The following is a 22251-nucleotide window of genomic DNA, read 5'->3' on the forward strand; positions in this document are numbered from 1 at the left end:
ATCATTGTGAAGATCAAAGATAGAGAGGTAGAGTCCAAGTTTCCCAATCTCTGTTGACCCCCAGAAACCTCTCATAAAACTAGCAATCTTCCACAAATGCACACACTCTTGGAAACCTAATTCTAGACTTCTCTCATTTCACCAGGCTCAGCACTGATATAGGTACGTGGGGGCAGGAAGCCACAGGGTCAAAACAGTGCCTGGCTCCAAAGACATCTTCATCCATAGAGAAGAATGACAGAAGGCAAGTCTGGGTTGGTTAACAGGGGGAATTTCACAGGCAAAGACCACTTCAGAGGTTCAGTGGGTATTCATATAGTATCTCAAGGAATAAAGTAGCACCATCCACACTTTATGAAATAGTTAAGGACTAAGCAGTAGTCTTTTATTCTTTGGTTGAAGACTTAAAACTATCAGAAATGATCTAACATTCTTTGTGGACATCGCTCAACCCACAAACTCATTCATCTTTGTTAATATCTTCCAATTCTATCAAGTCAATTCATTGCCCAAGAGTATTGCAACTCTCCCAAGGATATTAAATTGCTCAAAACTTTGTGTAAACATGCATCAAATTTACCAGTTCATCCTACCAACACTGAATCTGGAATTGTAGAAAAAGAAAGGAAATCAGTACTCTGTTCTGTTTAGCCTAACATGAATTGCAACTCAACTGTCAGGCTGAGGGAGTGCTTGGTTTGGGTCTTCTTTTCTTTGCTAACGTGTGGCCAGTGTGCACTACAGGACCAAGAAGATCAATTCCTTTACTTCAAAATGTTGGGCAGACAGAATAGAAGAGATATAGCCATGGAAGCACCTTGCAACCTGATTGAAGACCAACACGTGGGCAAGGGCCAAATGCTTGAACAGATGATTAGAAAAGAAAATTGATATAGGTAGGATGGGGTAGTAGGGAGTGGGTAGGGTTCAGTTCAGTATTTGGCTGGGCAGAGAGAAATACAGCCACAGTATAGAAAGTGGGGTCTAAAGGTCTTGGATCACACATGGAGTATACCCAATCACACTCTTTCACCATGCTACAATTTACTCATGCACAAGGATGTATTTTTAATTTCCTACCAACTTAGTTCCACCCTAATAGTCTCCCTTAATTTAGCCTTGATAAATCATAACTTGTAGCTATAGAAAACTTGGGCCTATGAATGAGAAAGATTTAATGCTGTGCTGAAATTCCGTAAATAAAAACGAAAAACTGACTTGCTCCACCATATTTCTTCCCAGAAATGAAAACATTTCTGAAGGTTTCTTTGGCCACTGAGTGAAGAAAAATATGTTTATCACTGTTTAATCCCCACAGACTCAATGACCATGCTGCCAAGGAGGCCCCCAAACTTCCTGTCTCAGTGGATGTGATCCTCTGGAAGTAAAATTAGCTGTCCTGGAGGAATGTGCTCACTGCTTTTCAAATGTGTATACTCCATCAGGGTTGTTATAAATAAATAGTGTCTTGATTCAGGACACATCAGCTACTGTTGCTATTTCAGTGCTGTCTTAGCGGTCTAAACTTTCACTGGACGTGGCAGTTGTGGGGAAGAAAATGCTAGCACAGGCCTGCAACTTACCAGTGCCGAAGCTCTCCTCCCCACAAAGCGACAGTTTGCTTGCGTCCATCAAATTCCCAAAAAACTTCCAGCCAGTTGGGGTCTCGTACAAAGCGATCTTTGTAGCATTAGCCACCCTTCAAAGGCACGAAATCAAAGTTACATCTCAGCAGGACTGTGAGCAGGGCCCGGTGAGGGTGGAAAAGAGCAACCGTTATTGTAATCAAGGGTCCCATCTAGCATTGCTCAGAGGTGTATATGATTCTAAGGTTCGTGGAAAATCATAGGAGAAAACTTGAACGCAGTGGGCTATTCCATAAGGATTCAGAGGAAGGGGGAGAAGAGGAAAAAGAAAGAATTAGTTCAGAACACACCTTAATAGTTAGGAAGCAATAGCAATAAGATACATAGGGCTGTTTCGGGGACCATTTAAACCCAGGTGTCTTGGTTAAAGACTGCATCTATAACCATTCTATAAAGAACAAAAGAATGATGTTTTGATGCATTTATAATCACAGAATCATAAATATTGAGTCTAGGAGGTCAGTATTTTACAGAGGAGGGAAAAGGGTTCAGATTAGACCAAGGTCACACAGGCAGGATGACTGACAGCCCAGCTTTGAGCTTCCCAGCAGTGTTGCTCTCATCTCATCAAAAGACCCAAAGGAGAGCACCCAGCAGGGTTGTCATCGTCATCGTCTTCTTTTTTTTTTTTTTTTTGGTACTGGGAATTGAACCCAGGAATGCTTTACCACTTAGCTACATCCCTTTATATTTTTGTTTATTTTGAGACAGGGTCTTGCTAAGTTGCTGAGGGCCTCAGTAAGTTATTGAGGTTGTGCTTGAACTTGAGATTCTCTTGCCTCAACCTCCTGAATTGCTGGATTTACAGACATGTGCCCTCGTGCCCAGCTAGGGGCTCCTATTTCCACCAGTTTTACCCACTCTGGTCAGTGGCCCCCTTTCCCCTCAAACACATTCTTTACTCTTCCCTCTATATCTTTAGACTATTTAAAACATTTGAGTGGGTCTGGGGTGTAGTTCAGTGGTAGAGCATGTGCTTAGCATGTGTAAGACCCTCTGGATTCAACTTCCAGCATCAAAAATAGATACATAGGGCTGGGATATAGCTCAGTTGGTAGAGTGCTTGCCTCACAAGCACAAGGCCCTGGGTTCAATCCCCAGTACTGAAAAAAGATACATACATACATACACAAATACATAAGTAATAAAATAAAATCTTTAAGTGAAAGTCCTTGTCCCTTTGAACAGGAAAAGTTACCTGGTGATTATACCAATTTAGTGAGATTTGCTTTTGGAAATGCTTGACTGATTCCTACCAAAGCAATAGTATGCTTGAATTCCAACATTTGAAGAAAATCAAATATATGATTTTGAAAACTATGAAAGTAATAAAATTTTCTCTGGGGAATGAGATGTTTTAGTTGCAAGTATATGTGTGAATTATCAATTTTTCAGAAAATTTAATTAGACTGTCCCTGGATGATACAGAAGGTATTCCAGGGCATGGTTGGCTAGCACAATAGTGTGGCCACGTACCAGTTCTTGACTCCATATGCAGCATCCAGAGGCAGAAGCCATGGGCCTTATTCTTGCTCCAAATTAGTGAGATATTGGACAAGACTGCTAACTCTTCTGACTTTCAGTTTTCTCTTTACAGTAAGCATGGCTACAAGGATCAACTGAGATAGAAACTGTCAAAAGCACTTTATAAACTATCAATTGTTAGCTGGATATTAGTCCTTAGTTTCTTGCTAGCTGAAGTAAGGTCAGCCCAATTCTGTAGCTATCTCCTCTCTCACAGGAAGCTATTGCATGGCCCCATAGTTGGAGGCTAAGGTTATGGGTTCAAATCCTGACTCAGTCATTCACCAGCTGGGTGACCCTGAGCGAGCTGCAAGCTGCATTAACTTCTTTGCCTTTTGTCTTCCATCTGGAAAATGCAGTTACGCAAAGCCATTTACCTCATGGGGTTGCTCTGGGAATTAAATGACTTAAAATATGTAAAGCACTGAGAGTCTAGGACATAGTAATATTCTGTGAAGATTAGCTGTTGTTATAACAGCCTAATTTATACCTTCTACTTTCCTTCCTGGCCTTGACCATTCATTCATTCATTCATTCATTCTCTACTATCATTCATTCAGCAAGATTTCCTGGGCACCTGACAAGTTCTAATAATATTTTCCCTGGCCCTCACTTGTTATTTATTACTTTTTATTTTTCAATTGTTTTAGCTGTGATCTCATAAGCTACTTTAAAGGCTTCATGTAATGAAGTGATACATACTAAGCAGACAAATATATAGGAGCAAGTCTGAGCTATCAACTGTTTATGGTCAGTGGTTTCTTTCTATTATATAAACCTGATTTTTTTTTCTATTTTACCTATTTGAGCTTTCTGTTTTAGATTTTGGACAAATGAAGAATTGCTGTATGTGCAGGTGCATGAAAATCCAGTTCTGTTCAAACTCTAAAATTATTTAGAATTGAGCTTTTGCTCCAAGTCCATGTACACTGCTAAAGGCAAGTGATCCTCTAAAATGTTGTCTTCAGTGCAATGAAAGCACCATCCGTGCATTTATTCATTAGCATTCAAGCATTGATATATATGTATATTTTTTTAAGATGGTTATGTGTGTGTATGTGTGTGTATCCTATACGTGTCAGGAACACTACGGCCAGGCCGAGTACAGGATGGTGAATAAGACAGTCCTCTCTCTGCAGACATATACAGTCTAGCCGGGCAGCCAAACAAGCCAGCAGGCTATTAGAACACAGTGTGGTAAGTGCCAGGTGGAGGAAGGTGGGGTGGTAGGGAGCTCGGGGTGGAGGGGGTCTAATCCTGAAAACACTTCCCCCATTCCCTCATATAAGAAACACCGAGTACACACTGTGCACCAGATGGCTACAATGGAAGGGGAAGAGAACTGTCCTAGGCACAGCAGAGGGCAAGGGGAAGCCCAGGATGACCCTCAACAGGAGGGCTGCAGGAATGGGGAGACCTACCGATCCAGAGCACCACTTGTGGGCATGCTGCGTGCAAAGCCGCGGACCCCGGTCTGCTGGAAATATGGAATGCTGAAGATGTTGGCAGCGATGACAGCCACAGAGTCTGAAGGGTTCACAAAGAACCCATGCTTGCCCAGAATCATGTTTCGATCCTTTGGAACAAGGGAGATTTTTTAATTAAAAATATTTTTTTTTTTACATTGTGAATGTATTTTATTTTATTTATTTATTTATTTATTTTTTTATTATTATTGTATACAAATGGGATACATGTTGTTTCTCTATTTGTACATGGAGTCAAGGCATACCATTTGTGTAATCATACGTTTACATAGGGCAATGATGTTTGATTCATTATTTTTTTCCCTTCCCCCCCACCCCTCCCACCCCTCTTTTCCCTCTATACAGTCCTACTTTCATTCATTCTTACCACCCTCCTTATCCCTAACCCTAAACCTAACCCTAAACCTAATGCTAACCCCTCCCACCCCCCATTATATGTCCTCATCCGCTTATCAGCAAGATCATTCGTCCTTTAGTTTTTTGAGATTGGCTTATCTCACTTAGCATGATATTCTCCAATTTCATCCATTGCCTGCAAATGCCATAATTTTATCATTCTTCATTGCGGAGTAATATTATTTCTTTTTAAAAATTTTTTGATTAAAAGGAAGACCTTTTTTTAATCAAACTACTGAAGCAATCAAACTATCTTTCTCATGGAAGTTTTATATAATTTAAAACTGATATATTTATTCATACTGGGCTTTAAACACTGGATTTTATTTTTAATGGATTTGTACAGTGCAAATGGGACAAAGGCACCTCCATTCCGAAAAGTTAAAACTGTTTCCAATTGAAGTACAAGCACAAATTCTTTGTGCGCCAAATCCTCTGTTCTCCCTTCAGAGGCCAGTTAACTTTAACCTCCTAGACCTTTCCCAAACTCTGGAACCAATCACCTTTCTCCCAGAGGAGAGGAGAGAACACATGAGAGAGGAAATGTTGGCTGTTTACATAGTTTGATAGGTCACCAGGCATCCTTTGAGAAACAAAGGCAGATCTCTTTGAGGAAGTCCCATGATCTGGTATTGAACCCAACAAAATATGCTGTCACCTTCACTGCTCCTTGGTGCTTAGCTGATACACAGTGTCACTCAATTACCTAAGTAGAGGAAAACCCCCCAGCATCAGAAATATGTACTGCCAGACAACATCTGCTATGAACTGCTTTTGTTTCCCCAAATGCTGATATGGGAAAAGTTACTTTTCAGGAAATAGTGACTTCTAGCTTGTTCACAACAACAGTAACAACAAAAATAAAATTTCAACTTAATAAACATGTACAGTACCTACTATTTGTGAGATGACAGGGTTACAAACATAAGACACATTTCTTCTTTGTCATTATGTGATCACCAATGTAAATAGAACAATTTATTTCTAAAAATTGTAATGCTTGAGAAAAAATAAAATGTTGATTTTCTCAATATAGCCTTCCTATAGGCTATAAAGATTATCGTTTCACCATTCAGCTAATGTAAATGGGTAAAAGACCAAAGCTTTTCCCAGAGATTAATAATTAGTCAGCTACTAGTTAAAAACAGAAGCTTACCTTAGAACAGGCATCTAGAACTCAAGCAGCTCATGAAGTACAGTCATTACATCATAACCCAAACCTAATAACCCTGCTACCCTTAGTAAATATGAATGAATGTGTAAAATTAAAGGCATGGGTTATATTTCAACACTACTATTTCCTTCCAAATAATTTAGTTCTGACTTCAGGTCAGATGAGGGATCCTTGCAGTCACTCATCAGTCTCCTAGGGCCTGGCAGAAGCAGCCCACCTTCCCATCTGCATGATCAGGCCTGGCCTGCATCAGAATTCACATAAAGGCCCTTGTACCCACCCCATCTCCATCAAAGGCAGCCCCAAAGTCATGCTCTCCAGACTTCATGGTCTCCACCAGGTCAGCTGCATAGGTGAGGTTGGGGTCAGGGTGGTGGCCTCCAAAATCCTCCAGGGGAACACAGTTTACGGCTGAGTTTGCTGGGGCACCGAGTTCTTCACAGAGGATCTTCTTTACATATGGCCCCACAACTACATAAAGCATAAAATAAAAGCATGAAGAATCAGAAAATAAAACTGATGAAAGCATGTAAGGATGGGAAGGGGAGCAGGGTGGAAGAAGAATGGCATGAGCAACGGTGACAACATGCAAACTGTACTCAGGGGCTAGTGCAGAGGTATGTCTGACTGAGACAGAGGTTCTAGAAAAAGGAACAATGAGAGATTAGGTGGAAAGGTGGGGCTAGTTCACAAGAGAAGGATGGGCAAAGGAAGGGAACTACTCATTGTGAAGGCCTTACCATGCACCTGAGCGAGGTGCCTCAACTGTTTTCTCATTTAGTTCTTCAGGAAAGGGTGCAGCTTGGTGCTTTAAAGACCACACTCTGGGCTCAGATTGCCTGGGTTCAAATCATAGCTTTGCCAATCACTGTACAACTTTGGAAAAGTTACCTAATCTCTCTATGCCTGTCCCATCTGCAACATGAGGATGATAATAGCAACAATGTAAAAGGGTTGATGCCAGGATTAGGTGAGCTAGTAGGCAGGAAGCACTGAGAACAGTACCTGGCATGTAGGTCATAAATGTTTACATTATGACTATCATCTCCAATGTATAGATAAGAAAACAGAGGAAACGAACACTTGCCCAGACGTTTGCCCAAACCTACACAGCCAGAAGAAGTGGGAGCTGGGATTCCGGGCTCTTACATTCCTATTCTAGCAAGCTGCAAACAAACACCAGTAACAACAGACAACAAGGAAACCAGTCACATATTTACAGTGGTATTTTGTGTAACAAGGTCCTAATACAGTCTGTTGAATGGATGAAAATAAAAGAATCCTTCCCTATTAGTAAGAAAGTAGACCACTCCATGGGACTCCTGAGAGCTGGCAAGGGCTCCAGGGGAGAAGTTCCAGGCCTGTCAGGAGGTTTTCTTGCTAGGTTTCAGGGTAGCACAGGCCCAGACCAGCAGCACTGGGCAAAGGCAGAAAATCTTGCCCAACCAGGCAGCAAGTGCATGAATTCCACACACGGGAGAATCCTTGCCACTCACAGAGTCCAAAGTTTTAAATGACTGCAAAACACACAGACAAATTAAGTGCTATGGAATTCTTACATTCTTATATGTGGTTCTGGTTCACAATCATGGCTGCCATTGCTACTGGCCTGGTCACACAAGCCAAGGGGAAGAAGGGAGGAGATGCACATCCTCTTGTTCCTAAATTTAATCCTCGGCTTGCTCCTGCCCTCTCCTAAGACAAGGAGCATGTGGGGGTAGGTTAGGGGAACTGTGGGGCTCAGGAGCATGTTTACATCCAGCAAATAGCCACACCCCCCCCTCAGAAACACATGGGGGTGTGAAGGAAGAATGTGAAGAATCTTCTGAAGGGCAGGAAGAGGGCAGAGCAGCAGGTGCATGTGATTCAAAACCTGAGGCTCAATGTGGAAACACTGACCTTCACACAGGCTTACCATCAGGAATGTCTACTATTCTGGGTGCCAGTGATGAGATTTTTATCTGTGTGAATATTGCTCTGAAATAGTTACAAAATAACTGTTTAAAAACTATCTAAGTGGGGCTGGGGCTTTAGCTCAGTGGTAGAGTGCTTGCCTTGCAGATGTGGGGCACTGGGTTCAATCCTCAGCCCCACATAAAGATAAGTAAGTAAGAAAAGGTGCTGTGTCCATCTAGGACTAAAAATATTAAAACAACAACAACAAAAACTATCCAAGGGTTGGGGACGTTGATCAGTGGTGGAGCACTTACCTAGCACGCATGAGTCCCTGGGTTCAATCCCCAGCATCACAACAGAAAGAGGCAGAGTGGAGGGGGGTAGTGGGGGTGGGTAGGAAAGAAAGGAAGGAAGAACAATGGAAAAGACAGGTGTCATACCTCCATGCATGGCATCTATACGGATCTTTAGTCGGTTTGGACCAGAAAGAAGTTCTTTCAGTGCATTGAAATCAAAGATGTTTCTCAGCATGGTGGCATAAGCTTCCACTGAATCCACAATTTCCACTGTACGAACAAGCAACATTTAAAAGACAGAAGAATGAAACACACTTAGAAATGTGCTTTGAAATGATTATATTGCTATAAACCTGAAATAACTACTTTAAAAGGACAATTACTGAGCAGTTCCAATATGATCGGGCTGTTAAATGATATCTTATCCAATACTAATAATTCTCCTCAGAGGTAAATGTTATTAGTCCTATTTAATAGACAAGGAAAGTCTAAAAGGTTAAGGGACCTGCCCACCCAGCTGGGACAGGCACACACAGGATTTTTGTTGGAGGTTGTCAGCTCTGCCACACTGCCACGCTGCTTCCCCATGCAGCACTCATAACAGGTATATTTTGGTGTCATGGATAACAGAAAACATAATGTTTATTTTTTTTCTTTTTTTCAGGCCCATTATCATTAAGACTTAATGGTAAAACATAATGCCTATTTTTCTTTTCTCTTTTTCAGGCCCTAATAGTAAAAAGCAGGAAAAACAGTCCTTTAATGAATCACTTTTCACACATACAGTCAATGGAATAAAACCAGTAAAGAAATGTAGTGGTGGTGTTGTTCTTGTGATTGTATTTTCAGGGAATTTTCAATACATGAAGAGTTTAAGAGCTTACTGCTGGTGTTTTCTGAACCCCAAGAATGTCACTGAGATGTACCAAAGTGTCATTTTATCTTCATTAGGATGTAACTGTTACCTCTCGATGGGTAAGTTAAAAAAAAAAAAAACAAAAAAAAACACCGCACTCCATAAAGTTGCAGCTCGGAAGAAAGAATACACAAGGGCAAAGTCAAAATGCAGGTCTCACTGCCAACCATTTCATCCTCATTCTATTAATATGAATAAATTTATGAACATTTATTCTGTCAGTTATTGCAATACCTTGGCAACCAACAACAAAATGTTAACCACAGATGCTTCTGCAGTTCCAATGCAGTCCAAATGGTCTAACTGACTTTACTGAATATTAGGGCAGGGGAACAAGAAGCAAAAGTCTAAAATTAAGAATTTGAGTTTGAATCCAGGTTTTAACCACTCACTGACAATGTGACCTTGAGTCTGTTACTTAGCCTCTCTCAGCCTTTGTTTCCTCCTCTGTAAATAGTGAATGCTGATGGTGCTGCCTTCACAGGACTAGAGTGAGGATAAAATGGAACAGTGAACGTAAAGAGCTTGGCACACAATAAGAGCTCAACAGAAGTTAGCTATGAATGTAATATTATAGGTCTTCTAGTCGAGGGGTAGAAATTGAGGCCTGGAGAGTTGGAAATGAGTTTTCTAACACCACTTGCTCATCACTGGCAGGGCCCAGAGGGCTCAGATCTCTAGACCCCCAAATTCTATTACAAATCTGACCACAGTCTTTCCAAAGCTGAAGACCAACTTGAATAAAACCTTGAAAGGAAAACCACTCAAGTTGGAAACAGGACAGAGGAGGAAGAGGAGGAAAGTAAACATGCCTGTGAAGGGCTTAAACTTGTTTTCCAGGTCAAACTGTTGCTTGCCCAGAACACCAAGGTCCACTTTCAGATCAGGGCAGATGGCATACTCTTCGATTGTCTTGCTGATTTGGAAAATTTTATCAGTTATCGCTTCTGGAGCAGGACCTGCAAATCAAAGAGCAAACAATGGATCATTTTGTGCAATTCATGTGCAAATAACAAGGACCAAAGTGCAGTAGTTCTTCTTCACTAACACATTTACCACTGCATCACTTAGACAGCAAAGTATCAGGATTTTTCTAAAAGACAACCTCATGCATGACTCTTCATATCCAGGCACAGAAAATGAGAAGCATCTCTCCAAACCTAAGGAGGTGAACAGCCTCCCTGCAAAAGATGAGAACCTGAACCCTGGTCTTGCAAGGCTTCAGGAATTGGTTTAGCCCATTGACTACAAAATCGTCTGTTCTCAAAATGACAACAAACTTACCTCCATTAGAAATATTAAATTTGATTCCAAAATCTCCATTGGGTCCTCCTGGGTTGTGGCTGGCTGTCAGAATGATCCCACCAATGGCTTTGATTTTTCTAATGATGCAGGATACAGCAGGGGTGGAGAGGATTCCATTCTGTCCAATAACCAAGCGACCAATCTAGAGGAAATCCAGAACACATACCTTAACATCCATAAATCCAGAACTACACACAGAAACACCAGAGCAACAGGAAGATGGACAAAGAAAATATTCTATCGGGCCAGAAAAGATTTTAATGACAGCTCAGCTGTCTCCACCGTATTACTGAAATAGAATTATCACTATTGAATAAAGCAATTCCTTCGGATAGTTTTGGGGACTTTGTAGTTTTAGAATAGTGTGTAGTCTGAGGGTGCTATAAGACATTCTGGCAAAAAAAAACAAAAACAAAACAAAAAATAGCATATTTCTAACAGAGCTTTTCCAAATCAGCTTCATAATGTGGATACACTGAAGGACCCACATTTTTATTCAACTGAGTCATACTGTCAGTCCACAATGGGAGAAAGGATGTAGGTTTAGCTAGTTAGAGGGATTCTACCCAAAGAGAAGGCTTTTTATGTAAAATTCTTAAAAAGTAAAAAGAGCAAACTTTATGCCAAGAATAATATGAAATGGATCTCATAAATTTATCTTTCCCAGCAAGCTCGGATTTTTCATGTGGTGGCTCACCTACCCATGTTAGGGTGTACCTGGGTCACCTCCTGGGCCTAAGACAAGAATGCTGGAGAGGTTACTGAGTAAACCAGCCAGAGCCATCGAAGGGCAACAGCTGGGTCTTTTGCTGTATTCTTAACTCCTATATCCCTCACAGATGGCATCAGTCTAGCTCTTAAACCATCCTTTGCTAATGACAATAATATACCTCTGTTTCAACATGATCCAAGTTGTAAAAGAAGTTTTGTCAGTTCCTCTGATGAACTTAAAGAAGATGGGTCGGATGTATTAAAAGGATATAACATGAGGGAGTTTGAATGTTTCCTCCCTTCTCCATTTTTTAAAATTTTCCATTAGTTATTTCTTTTGGTTCCACCTAAGACAAATACGGTTGAAGAAAGGAAGTGATGGTGGAAGATGTGTTTCATATGGAAAATGCCAGTGAGGCACCTGATTCCCTGGGAATGTCTTTCTGGACAGCTTGGCACTACCCCCATCCCTCCCACCCCAACACAGGTCGGTGAAAACTCGACCTTTCAAGAAGCAGCTGGCTCATTTCCCTCACCTCTGGGCTCTCAACATCTACCTCTGAACAAATTATTGTGGTACTTTGAATTGAACCTAGGGCATTCTACCCCTGAGTTATGTTCCCAGCCCTTTTTATTTTTTATTTTGAGTCAGGGTCTCCTAAGTTGCCCAAGCTGGACTCAAACTTCAAGTTTAAGTGACTGGGATTATGAGCAAATTTTCTTGCGGTTACCCTAATGTGTCTGCTATGTTCTGCCTCCCCAGGGAAGGGAAGCACCAGGATAGGTGCTAGAAGTAGACTCCTTTCTAGGCCAGAGGAACCTGCAGATGGTACAGAGTCAATACTGATGATTATTCCTGAGCTGCACGTTCTCCGCACATCCCATGACGCTTTCAGTCCCTTCTCACATTTGCTCTTCCCAAGTACCATGCACACAGACCCTGCCTGTTCCTTCACTCTTACATCCATCTAACACCCATGATAACAGGCACTGATGGAAAGGTGCAATGGCGGACGCGGGAAAGGGGACAAGATAGGCCACACAGCAAGTCAGTCAAGGCAGAGAAGGCACTGAAACCTCCTGACTCACCGTTCACTGACAGCTCACCGTTCCAGGAGTTTTCTCTTGTGGCTGTAATGAGACTACAAGTCTAGGGTTGAGCTCTTCCTGAATTTCCATAAGAGGAGCTTAGGGGTGGCAACTTAATCAGCCACAGTGGCTGGTGGCATTATCTGAAAACTGCCTTTGCACATCGAGCACACTAACTTACTTAGACTTTGTATATATTTGATGTGGAAGGAGAGGCTCATGAACATTAAGTTATCCCACCCAAGTCACCCCTTAAGTCTATCATTCCTCGATGAGAACTGCAGTAAGCAACAGCCCCAGGCTGAGGGGACAATGTGTCAGGGTAAGAGTAAGAAGGAGGGGTGGAGGTTGTGGCTCAGTGGTAGAGCACTTGCTTAGTACGTGTGAGGCACTGGGTTCAATTCTCAGCACTGCATATAAATAAAGTAAAGGACCATTGACAATTTAAAAATATTTTTTAAAAAGAGTAAGAAGGAGAGACAGAGGCAAGGAAGATCCACGGTCACTCTCCCTCTCTCCCTTTCCCTTGCCTAAAAGGGGTACCACTGGCCAAAATACTTCCCTTCCAGAGCAGACTCGTTCTGCGAGTTACCCTCAGAATATCACACCTCAATCTGACATAGGGACAATATTGTTCCATGACCCTCCTTTCCTTAAAGATGCCTGGACCATTGTAACAACTCTCCATCCAAACTTCCAAGCCTCCCTCTCACCTGAACCTCCCTTCCTCTACTAGGTTGAGTCCATCACAGCTACGAAGGACCACCTAGTTCAACTTTCTAAACATAATTCTGTATCCCTCTATTCAAAACCCTTCCCTGTACCACATGATCCAAAATTCCCCTTCTAAATATATCCTTAAAGAATTGACAGCAATGAATACATGACCAGTGAAACTCCACATCATGTACGACCACAAGAATGGAATCCTAATTAGAATAAGTTATGCTCCTTGTATGTATAATATGTCAAAATACACTCTATTGTCAGGTATATCTAAAAAGAACAAATTTTTTAAAAGTAAAAAAAAAAAAAAGAATTGAAAACAGAACTCAGGCAGACACTTAAACACCAATGCTTTCCAGTGGCTCAGGAGGCTGAGGTAGGAGAACTGAAAGTTCAAAGCCAGCCTCAGCAACTCAGCAAGGCCCTAAGCAACTCAATGAGACCCTGTCTCGAAATAAAATACAAAGAGGGCTGGGGATGCAAGAAAGGGAGGGGGGATGGGATCAAGAAAGGCAGTAGAATGAATCAGACATAACTTTCCTATGTTCATATATGAATATATGACCAGTGTAACTCCACATTCTATACAACCACAAGAATGGGAACTTATACTCCATGTGTGTATGGTATGTCAAAATACATGCTACTGTCATGTAGAACTAAAAAGAATAAAGAAAAAAGAGTCAATAAACAGTCTTCTGTTTATGGTCATGATGAAGCAAAAAGACTAGATTTTTAAAAAGATGGCAAATATCATGCTAATCTTTTTTTAAGGGTTGTATGTATTGCTGAGTGGCTAAGCACCCCAGGTTCAATCCCTGGTACAAACAAACCAACAAACAAACCACATCAGTGCTCAAAACAGTATCATTCACAATAGTCAAAAGGTAGACACAGCCCAAACACCTTTCCTCAAACGGATAGCTACACAAGACGCTGCCTATACATATAAGTATGATTCAGCTTTGCAAGAGAATAAAATCCAATTGAGGGTATCACAGACTGAGTGAGAGGGAAAGTGTGAAGAAGTGGAGAGAGACTTAAAAAAAGAGGGAAACCCTATCACATGCTACAATATGAATAAACTCAAGGTCTTTATAAAACTACGTGAAATAAGCTAGTCACAAGAAAACAAATACTGCAGAATTCTATTTAGTGAGGTACCTAATGGAGACAAGCTCACAGAAACAGAAAGGAAGGGTGGTTGCCAGGGGACTGGGGCGGGGAGAAGTGGGAGCTGTTCAACAGCTGGAGAGTTTCAGTGTGGCAAGAGGAAAAAGTTCTACACCTCTGCTGCACAACAGTGTGACTACAATAAACACTGCTGAACTTAAAACACTTAAAATGGCTTAGATGATAGATTTTATTATGTTTTTACTACAACTAGATTTTTAAAAATTGGTTACCATTCAAAGATGACATTGCTATCTATGGATATGGATGTAAATGGAAGGACATATATGGGATAAATCTTCTTTTAAAAATTCAAAAAGGGAATGAAATTCTGATCTATGCTACAATAAGAATGAACCTTGAAAACATCATGTTAAGTGAAATAAGCCAGACTCAAAAGGACAAGCAGTAGGTGATTCCACTACAATGAGGGACCTAGAACAGGCAAATGCAGAGACAGAAAGTAGGATCGAGGTTACCAGGGGCTGGAGGCAGGGGCAATGGGGAGTGACTGTGCAAGTTTCTACTTGGGATGATGGAAAAGTTCTGGAGATGGATGGTAGTAATGGTTCACAGAACTGCAAATGTAAGTAATGCCACTTTACTATACACTGGAGACTGTTAAAATGACAAATCTAATGTTATGTGTATGTCACCTTCCCTGGCTCCCATGCTAGAGAGAATCCCCAGGCTGGAGCTGGAAGTCCCTCACCACACAACCTCTGGGTGGTCCCTTCCCCTCCTGCTACTCCCTTCCTCACCAGAAGGGCACCTTCCTGTTGCCCACATTCCAGTCAAGCATAGGAGGGAGCAAAGCATTCAATTCTCTCTTCACTGAGAACAGGGCTTGGTATTTTGTTATGTTTCCTCAAACACCAAGCTCCAGTTCCATTGTCCTGCTACTCACAACCGTTTCTCTAAATTTAGAGCTCTGGGGACAGAGTGACACATCAACATTCTAAATAGGACCCACTGAGGTCTTATTTGGTGGATTAAAATGTATGCAAATAAGAACAAAGAGAAACTTTCAGGGAAGCCTGATTATATTCCATACTCCATCAGATAAAAGTATACCAAAAGGGGATAATGAAAGGGTCTCCATTTAGTTCACCAGCCTGAGAATCCTTCACAAATCAGCTCCAGCTCACAGGCAGAGTGAGTACTGACAAAGGTGAGGAACACTGCTTTTTGCCAAAATCTGTGGCAATAATTATCCTCCCTGCAACTCTATTCACAACCAAATGGAAGTTAAAATAGTCAGATATGTTAGAAAAAGGAGAAACCAAACCCTTTAGACCTTCACAGCTTTTATCAGATTAAAGTGCTTTATCAGTCTGCTAATGGTTTCAAAAGATTCAGGTGGCCAGCATGACTGCTTTAAATGTAACACTATTCTTAATAACAAATGTCCTTGAAAAGATTTGAAAATACTGCTTGGGCTGCAGCAGCTCTAGCAAATAGGCAGTTACATATTTAGTCAATTATTATCCCTTAAATGTATTATTTAGCAAACCTTCAGACAGTAAATCTGAGCACGTCTATAGGGTCTGCCTGAATTACACATTCCTACCACCTCTTCCACACCCTTCAGCTCCACACAAAGATGAAATGAAGCCAAATATATCACAGCAAAGGGGACAGTGTACCAGATTCCCTCAATAGCCCAGATACACGTGGAAAAATAATGTTCCATTTGTCCCTCTCGAAAGATTAAAAGCATCTTAATACTGTTCCTATGCGGCTCTCCCCAAAGGTGAAATTTATGACATGTCACGTTTTATCTTAAAAATGTGTATGCTTCATAATAATTTCACATATGAGTGCTTTATCAGCAATTTCTACATGAAAGGCATTCAGATTCTGAACCAGTATCAAAGGTAATCTTGCATTATAAACAATAGGACCCACAAACACTTTTAAATTAGTTTTTTTTGTTTTGTTTTAATTTTGGCTTTGCCAAACACACCTGTGTGGCACATTATTAAAATAGACTGAAAATGAATGCCTGACAAATGTGGTTGCAAGGATGAATTTTACGTTCTCAGAACCAGGATCTCTTCCAAGAAAAGAAACACAACAGACTTTAAAATGTACAAGTACTGAAGGACTGTGTGCTCCAAATTCTTGCTAAGCATTATCCAAAACACTAAAAATATTTTTTTGGTCCCACAGAAGAAAAACAGCCACATCCTGATGCCCACCTTCCTGTAGATGAGTGGGTTGTGCAAACCACTAGGTCACCAAGATGAGGGCTGTTAGGTGCAAAATTCCTCCTGGTTTGCTCAATCCAGTCGACATGCCTTTTCATGCTGCAGTGCTTCAGCAGGGCCTACTTTCATTACTGTCTTACAGGAGCTATTATCTCTACCCTGCTGCACAAATTCACCCGCACAGGACTTCTTTGTGTCCGAGGTCATTATAAGTAGGTCCCTCTGTAACAGGTCTGCTTGGAAGGCTCACACCTAACATTTTCCAATCCCCTCCGTGCATTTCTGCTTGACTACTAGGATCCATCAACAACAGCATGCCCTGGCTTTTGTTTTCCTGTTTGACAAGTGACTGAACTTCAACAAGGAAGCCATTGAAAGAACACCAAACCCTCCTCTCTCCGCCATTCATCACAGTCCCCTTATGTAGGACAAGGGTGCCCCTTGAAGCTAGTTAGAATGTAGACACAAAAGCTTAAGGCCAGGAGTGTGCTTTAAATGGCTAAAAAGCAACAGGTACTTTTCAAGCAACAGTGACAGAGCACAACACAGATGAAGCTGAACTTACATTCCCAGATCCCAATGGAACTAATGTAATTCTGTAGGCTTATCACAACATTCAATCTCTGAAGTCACAGTGAATTTAATTGAATGTTAATAGAAGTGAGATAGATACTACATACATCTTTGTACATTTGTATATTTCTGCAAAATCAAGAGGTTACTTGGAGAGCCAGAGACATAGCAATACTTATCATATACCAACCCCATTGGCAGCTGCCATCTGCACTATTGTTTCTATTGCGGATTTATTAAAATACCGTCCATCTCCACCAACCACCAGTGATGATCCCTGGCGATCTTTTAGGTCTATGGAAAAAAATATACTCTGGATGAAATTCTCCAGATAGCATGGCTTTGCCTCAAAATAATAGGTTTTCTTCCGTAATCCACTCGTTCCTGGTTTCTGGTCGTGGTAGGGAGCTGTAGCAAAAGTCAACAGTGGCAGAGGACCTTCTTCCATTTTTCTATATGTCCCAGAAATCCATTCTTCAAAATCGCTCATCTTTCATTTCCACCCCCTGTCCAGAAAGTAGTCAAGGATCCTCAAGATTCAAGGTAGTCTGTCCACCCCGAAGCTGCAATAGTGCCTGGATAACTGACAGAGGTTTTGCCTGGACGATCTCTCTCAATGAGGTCGCGTGGTTAGTCCTTTGTGGTTGTTGTCCCTTGTGAAAAAGTTATGCAACACATGCCCATCCACACCCACCCACAAAGCAGACCTTCAAAGTTGTTTTGATGAGGATACTTCTACCCACACAACCAAGGCAAATACCCTTCAATTATTTTTGCCTCGCTTCCCGTGAGGGCAGAGACAGCGCCCGAGTGCTGCATACGGCAGACTTCAGTCACAAACACCAGCTGGCTGCCAGACTCCACTCTTGGAGCAGCCACAGCTCCAAGAAGCAGGTTCATGGACAGGACACCTGGTGTGGCTCTCACTGCTGCTGTCACCCTGTAAACTGGAGCCTCTGGGCACTCAACACTGAAGCCATCTGCTGCTAAAGTTGCTCTGTGCCATCTAGCAAGTTAAAGGTCAATCTTAAAATGGATGTGAGGGATCTCAGTGACCTCTGGTTTTCTCATATCACTGTCATTTTGATACCCAAGGGATTCTTTACTTCCCACATGCAATCCCAGGTAGAAGGGGGAAATCATCTAATGGAATGGGTTTGTTCATTAACCACCAAGAATTTTGAAGAGCATTCAGTTCTGGAAGAACAGACCCCCTACAAATAGGCACTGAGTGATCAAGGGCTTGGTCATTCCCTGAAATTTACATAAAAGTGAGGATGAGGATGCACCAAATCCTTGAAAAATGGAAGCAGAAAGAGGGAAAAATATATATTTTTCTGAGTGCATGAAGTTTGATTGAAATTATTATTTAGAAAAATAATATGAACATAAGATTAATTTATTTTTTTCTGTTTTAAATAGACTCAACTTTCTTACTTTCTTTTTTTTTTTTTTGGTGCTGGGGATTGAACCCAGGACCTTGTGCATGCAAGGCAAGCACTCTACCAACTGAGCTATATCCCCAGCCCCTAGACTTGACTTTCAAGGAAACATTTTTAGTGAAGTAGATTTGTCTTCTTCATTTGAAGAACCTAAAATGTTTAAAGACATTTCACCTGAATAAATTTAGTATCCAATCCCATGTGAACCCTGAAATTTTCTTAATAATCCATTTAAATATATACATGTGTGTTCTTTATCTGGGTCAGTACAAGTTGCCAGTTAAGGAGCTCTGTTGTCAAAGTCTTGGCAAACTTAAGGATGCTTCAAAACTGCACGAGGACTAGTCATACGGCATGTCTGGGGAGTCTGACATGATGAGTCAAGGTTTTCAAGGGAAAAGTGAATCATCCCTAAAAAACAAAATCCGAGTATTTTTCTACTAATGTGTCAAGCAAGTTCTGACAGTCGACAGGCTCTGGGGGCAGCCAATTGTCCTCTCCAGGAAGAACATCCCTGTGTGTTGGGGCTGCTCTGCACAAGACCAGCAGAACTCATGCAGAAAGCAGGCTTCTGGTAAGGGGGCCTGGTCCCTTTCAAAAGACAAATGGAGCTGGCCCAAGTACAGGGAACACCTGGAGAGAGGAAAACAATTCACAAGACACACCTATTAAGTTGAAAACCAGCCAGTCAAAACACAGCTACTTTTTATAGCTTATATGGGGCTCTGATTTAGTTTTAAAAAGTAAAATTCTTTAGAAATTAAGCTTAAAAGCAAGCTTACTTTATCAATGGCTTCCATACCCATGATTTTCCAATGTGCTACAAATGCATTTTTTTTTTTTTTAATTTTGGTACCAGGGATTGAATTCAGGGACACTCAGCCACTGAGCCACATCCCCAGCCCTATTTTGAACCTTATTTAGAGACAGGGTCTCACTGAATTGCTTAGCACCTTGCTACTGCTAGGGCTGGTTTTGAACTCTCCATCCTCCTGTCTCAGCCTCCGGAGTCACTGGGATTACAGGCGTATGCCACCACACCTGGCTACAAATGCATTTTTTAATTCATATTTTTAATGTTCTGCACCAAGTTTTCTCTAGGCTTGCAAATCAGGCTGATGTGTGTGTCTTGATCTATTCAATAAGAGGTTCAGATTTATGAAATATTACTTCAGTAACCTCCTCATTGGAATTATAGAACAAACAACCATGTTATTGGCAGTTTTCCTAATGAGATCTCAAAACTCCAGGGTAGATTTGGGGTACCCAGGCACAAAAGTGCTCCAACATCCCCCACCAAAGCCTCTCTGCCCACCCAACACATCACATGCCAGCATGTCCCTGCTACTTTCCACAGAAGTTGGAGCTACAACAACAAGTGCATAAACTGGGCCTGGTGTTTGTCAGTATGCAAAAGGAAACCAGAAAGACAGCCCTTACCCTAGAAATCTTCTATTCTAAAACTGGGCTGAGGCATAATTTTATGGACACCATAGAACTCAACCCCATATAAAAATATTACCAGAAGCAGCAATGGTAGATGGACTGTGAAGTATGGTAAAAAAGAAGAGGCATTAAAAACATTAAGCTTCCTAAGACGCACGGACTAAGTGGGACAGCTATTAAGAAACTCATTTGTTTTAGCTCTCCAGCAAAGGTTGAACTTCATCTTCAGAAACGTTACTGTCGAGCATAGCGAGCCCAATTTGGCCTAATGAATTCGCCTGCGTTGCCAGTACTCCTTCACAATGACACAAATTACATTTAAACCATATGGGGGATTTAAGGATTACTCCCTGCAGACAAGGAACTTTCATACTGGTCTTGGGTCCAATCAATTTCACAAATGGCAGAGTTATGAACCCCTTCACTCCCAGCTCCAGGCCTTGCAAAGACGGCTCCTGTCCTGATCAGCAAAGATGCTTTCCTAGTGGGATGCAGCAGAAGCTATAGACTCGCCAATCCTTTCTGTCAATGAATATGTACTGGGATCCTAGGCCCTGCCTGAGGGCTGGACCCAGGGTGCAGTGGGTTCACCTCTTCACATCAAGAGCTCTTTCTTCGGAATTGTCAGCGGAATGGGCAGAGGGGATGGAGCTGCTGACCTTATCTCTGGACACAAGCACTAGAAAGCAGGCTACTAAGTTGGCTAACAGCAGCAGGGTTACCCTGGTGATGGCGTCGGATGCTCACCTAAGTACCCCAGTGCTAGGAAACAGTCATTCAGTTCTCCAGCTAACAGTAACTAAGCATGCAGCTAATGCCAGCCCCAGGAGCTGCAGTCTGTGGGGAGAGCACAGGTTGAGGAACCAGCCCTCTCACCTCTCCCAACCTGTTTCTTCATCTCTAAAGTGGGATCATAAAATAATATCTGCCTCACAAGGTTTCAGTGAAGGTTACCTCACCATATGTCAAGGCAAGTTTCTGTGAACTAGAAAATGATGTCAAGATATGAAGTTATGATTTTGTTGCACATTCTGAATGTGGGTGGGGAATAGAAACAAGATGGATGGGCCTTTTTTCTCAAGAAGTTCATGTCAGAAAGAAGTCACCATGGTGTGGTGGCCTTGGTACTGTCCTAGAGGTACCTTTACAGAATTGTGGCTTTCAAGAGGTTGTGGGGACGGGGACAAGACTGAAGAAGTTGGAGTAAGACTATCAAGTCACATGAACCATAGTGAAGTTTATTTTGTAGGCACTGGGGGGCTATGGAAAAGGGAAGCAGGAAGGATCTAAACCCATGTTTTTGGAAATTTTGAATGGCCAGTGGTGGTGCATCAGACAGCTTGCAAAAGGAGAGACTGAAAAAGATTAACCAGCGCTTATAAAAAACATCCTTGGGGCTGGGGTGTAGTTCAGTGGTGAAACACTTGCTTTGCATGTGTGAGGCACTGGGTTTGATCCTCAAAACACATAAAAATCAAATAAGTAAAATAAAGGTATTGTGTCCATCTACAACTAAAAATTAAAAAAAAAAAAAAAAGCATTCTTCCTCAGCTGTGACATTAAGGATCCCGGTCAATGTGATCCTGTCCAGCACTATTTGTCTGTTGGCCATGTACATACAGCTTCGCCCTCGGTCCTTGGGCCAGTTTGGGCACTGTTGCTTTTTTCCACTAAATATGAAGAGTCTTCTGGAATGACCTCTTTATCCTGACCCCGTCTACATGTAGTGTCTTCTACTCATTCTTTTTCTTCTCTGAGAACTGTCCCCCATCTGAGAACTGTTCCCCAGATTCAGTTAGCCCTCGAACCAGGAAGACAGACAAATGAGGCAGCCGGAGGGCAAAAACGGCAGTGTCATGAGAATATTCACAGCATTGTTCCTGACAGCAGAGGAGGGTGAGGATAGAGGAGTGCTGGGCAGGATCCAACTCTGGATCATCCATACATTGTGGCCCTGACGTATTTTTTCAGAAGAAAATTCAGAATAGAATCAAGCAGAAAATAGGTCAGATGGCTCTTCTCAAGTTGGTATTCAGATTCAGACATGGGAATTAGGAAGATGTGCTGGGAACACAGGTCACTTGAGACTACCTATTGGCACTGGTATTCTGGATCAGGGTGCTCCACATCCAGACCTCTGGCCAAGATGCGTCTCCTCCAGCTGACGCTGTCACCCCAATTCAACTGGAAAGGTAACTCCTAATTACTAGGGTAAGAGATTTTTTTTTTTAAAGTGGTCAT

General features: G+C 41.8%; 1 protein-coding gene across 2 annotated transcripts in view; it reads right to left on the reverse strand.

The window, feature by feature from the left end:
- Positions 1–22251, reverse strand: part of Pgm1 (phosphoglucomutase 1) — a 64133-nt gene that overhangs the window by 16698 nt on the left and 25184 nt on the right. The window contains exons 1-7 of one of the 2 annotated variants that reach the window (XM_047555544.1): positions 17313–18031; positions 10620–10782; positions 10148–10294; positions 8564–8689; positions 6508–6698; positions 4592–4746; positions 1584–1699 (exon numbers count right to left, since the gene is read on the reverse strand). In XM_047555544.1, coding sequence (XP_047411500.1) covers positions 1584–1699; positions 4592–4746; positions 6508–6698; positions 8564–8689; positions 10148–10294; positions 10620–10782; positions 17313–17612 — 1198 coding nt within the window. In that variant the 5' untranslated portion in view covers positions 17613–18031. Of the gene's footprint in view, positions 1–1583; positions 1700–4591; positions 4747–6507; positions 6699–8563; positions 8690–10147; positions 10295–10619; positions 10783–17312; positions 18032–22251 lie in introns of those variants that run through there. The other variant, XM_047555551.1, reaches the window with a different exon arrangement.

This window comes from Sciurus carolinensis, chromosome 1 (assembly GCF_902686445.1).
Source record: "Sciurus carolinensis chromosome 1, mSciCar1.2, whole genome shotgun sequence".
In the NCBI taxonomy this organism is placed as follows: Eukaryota; Metazoa; Chordata; class Mammalia; order Rodentia; family Sciuridae; genus Sciurus; species Sciurus carolinensis.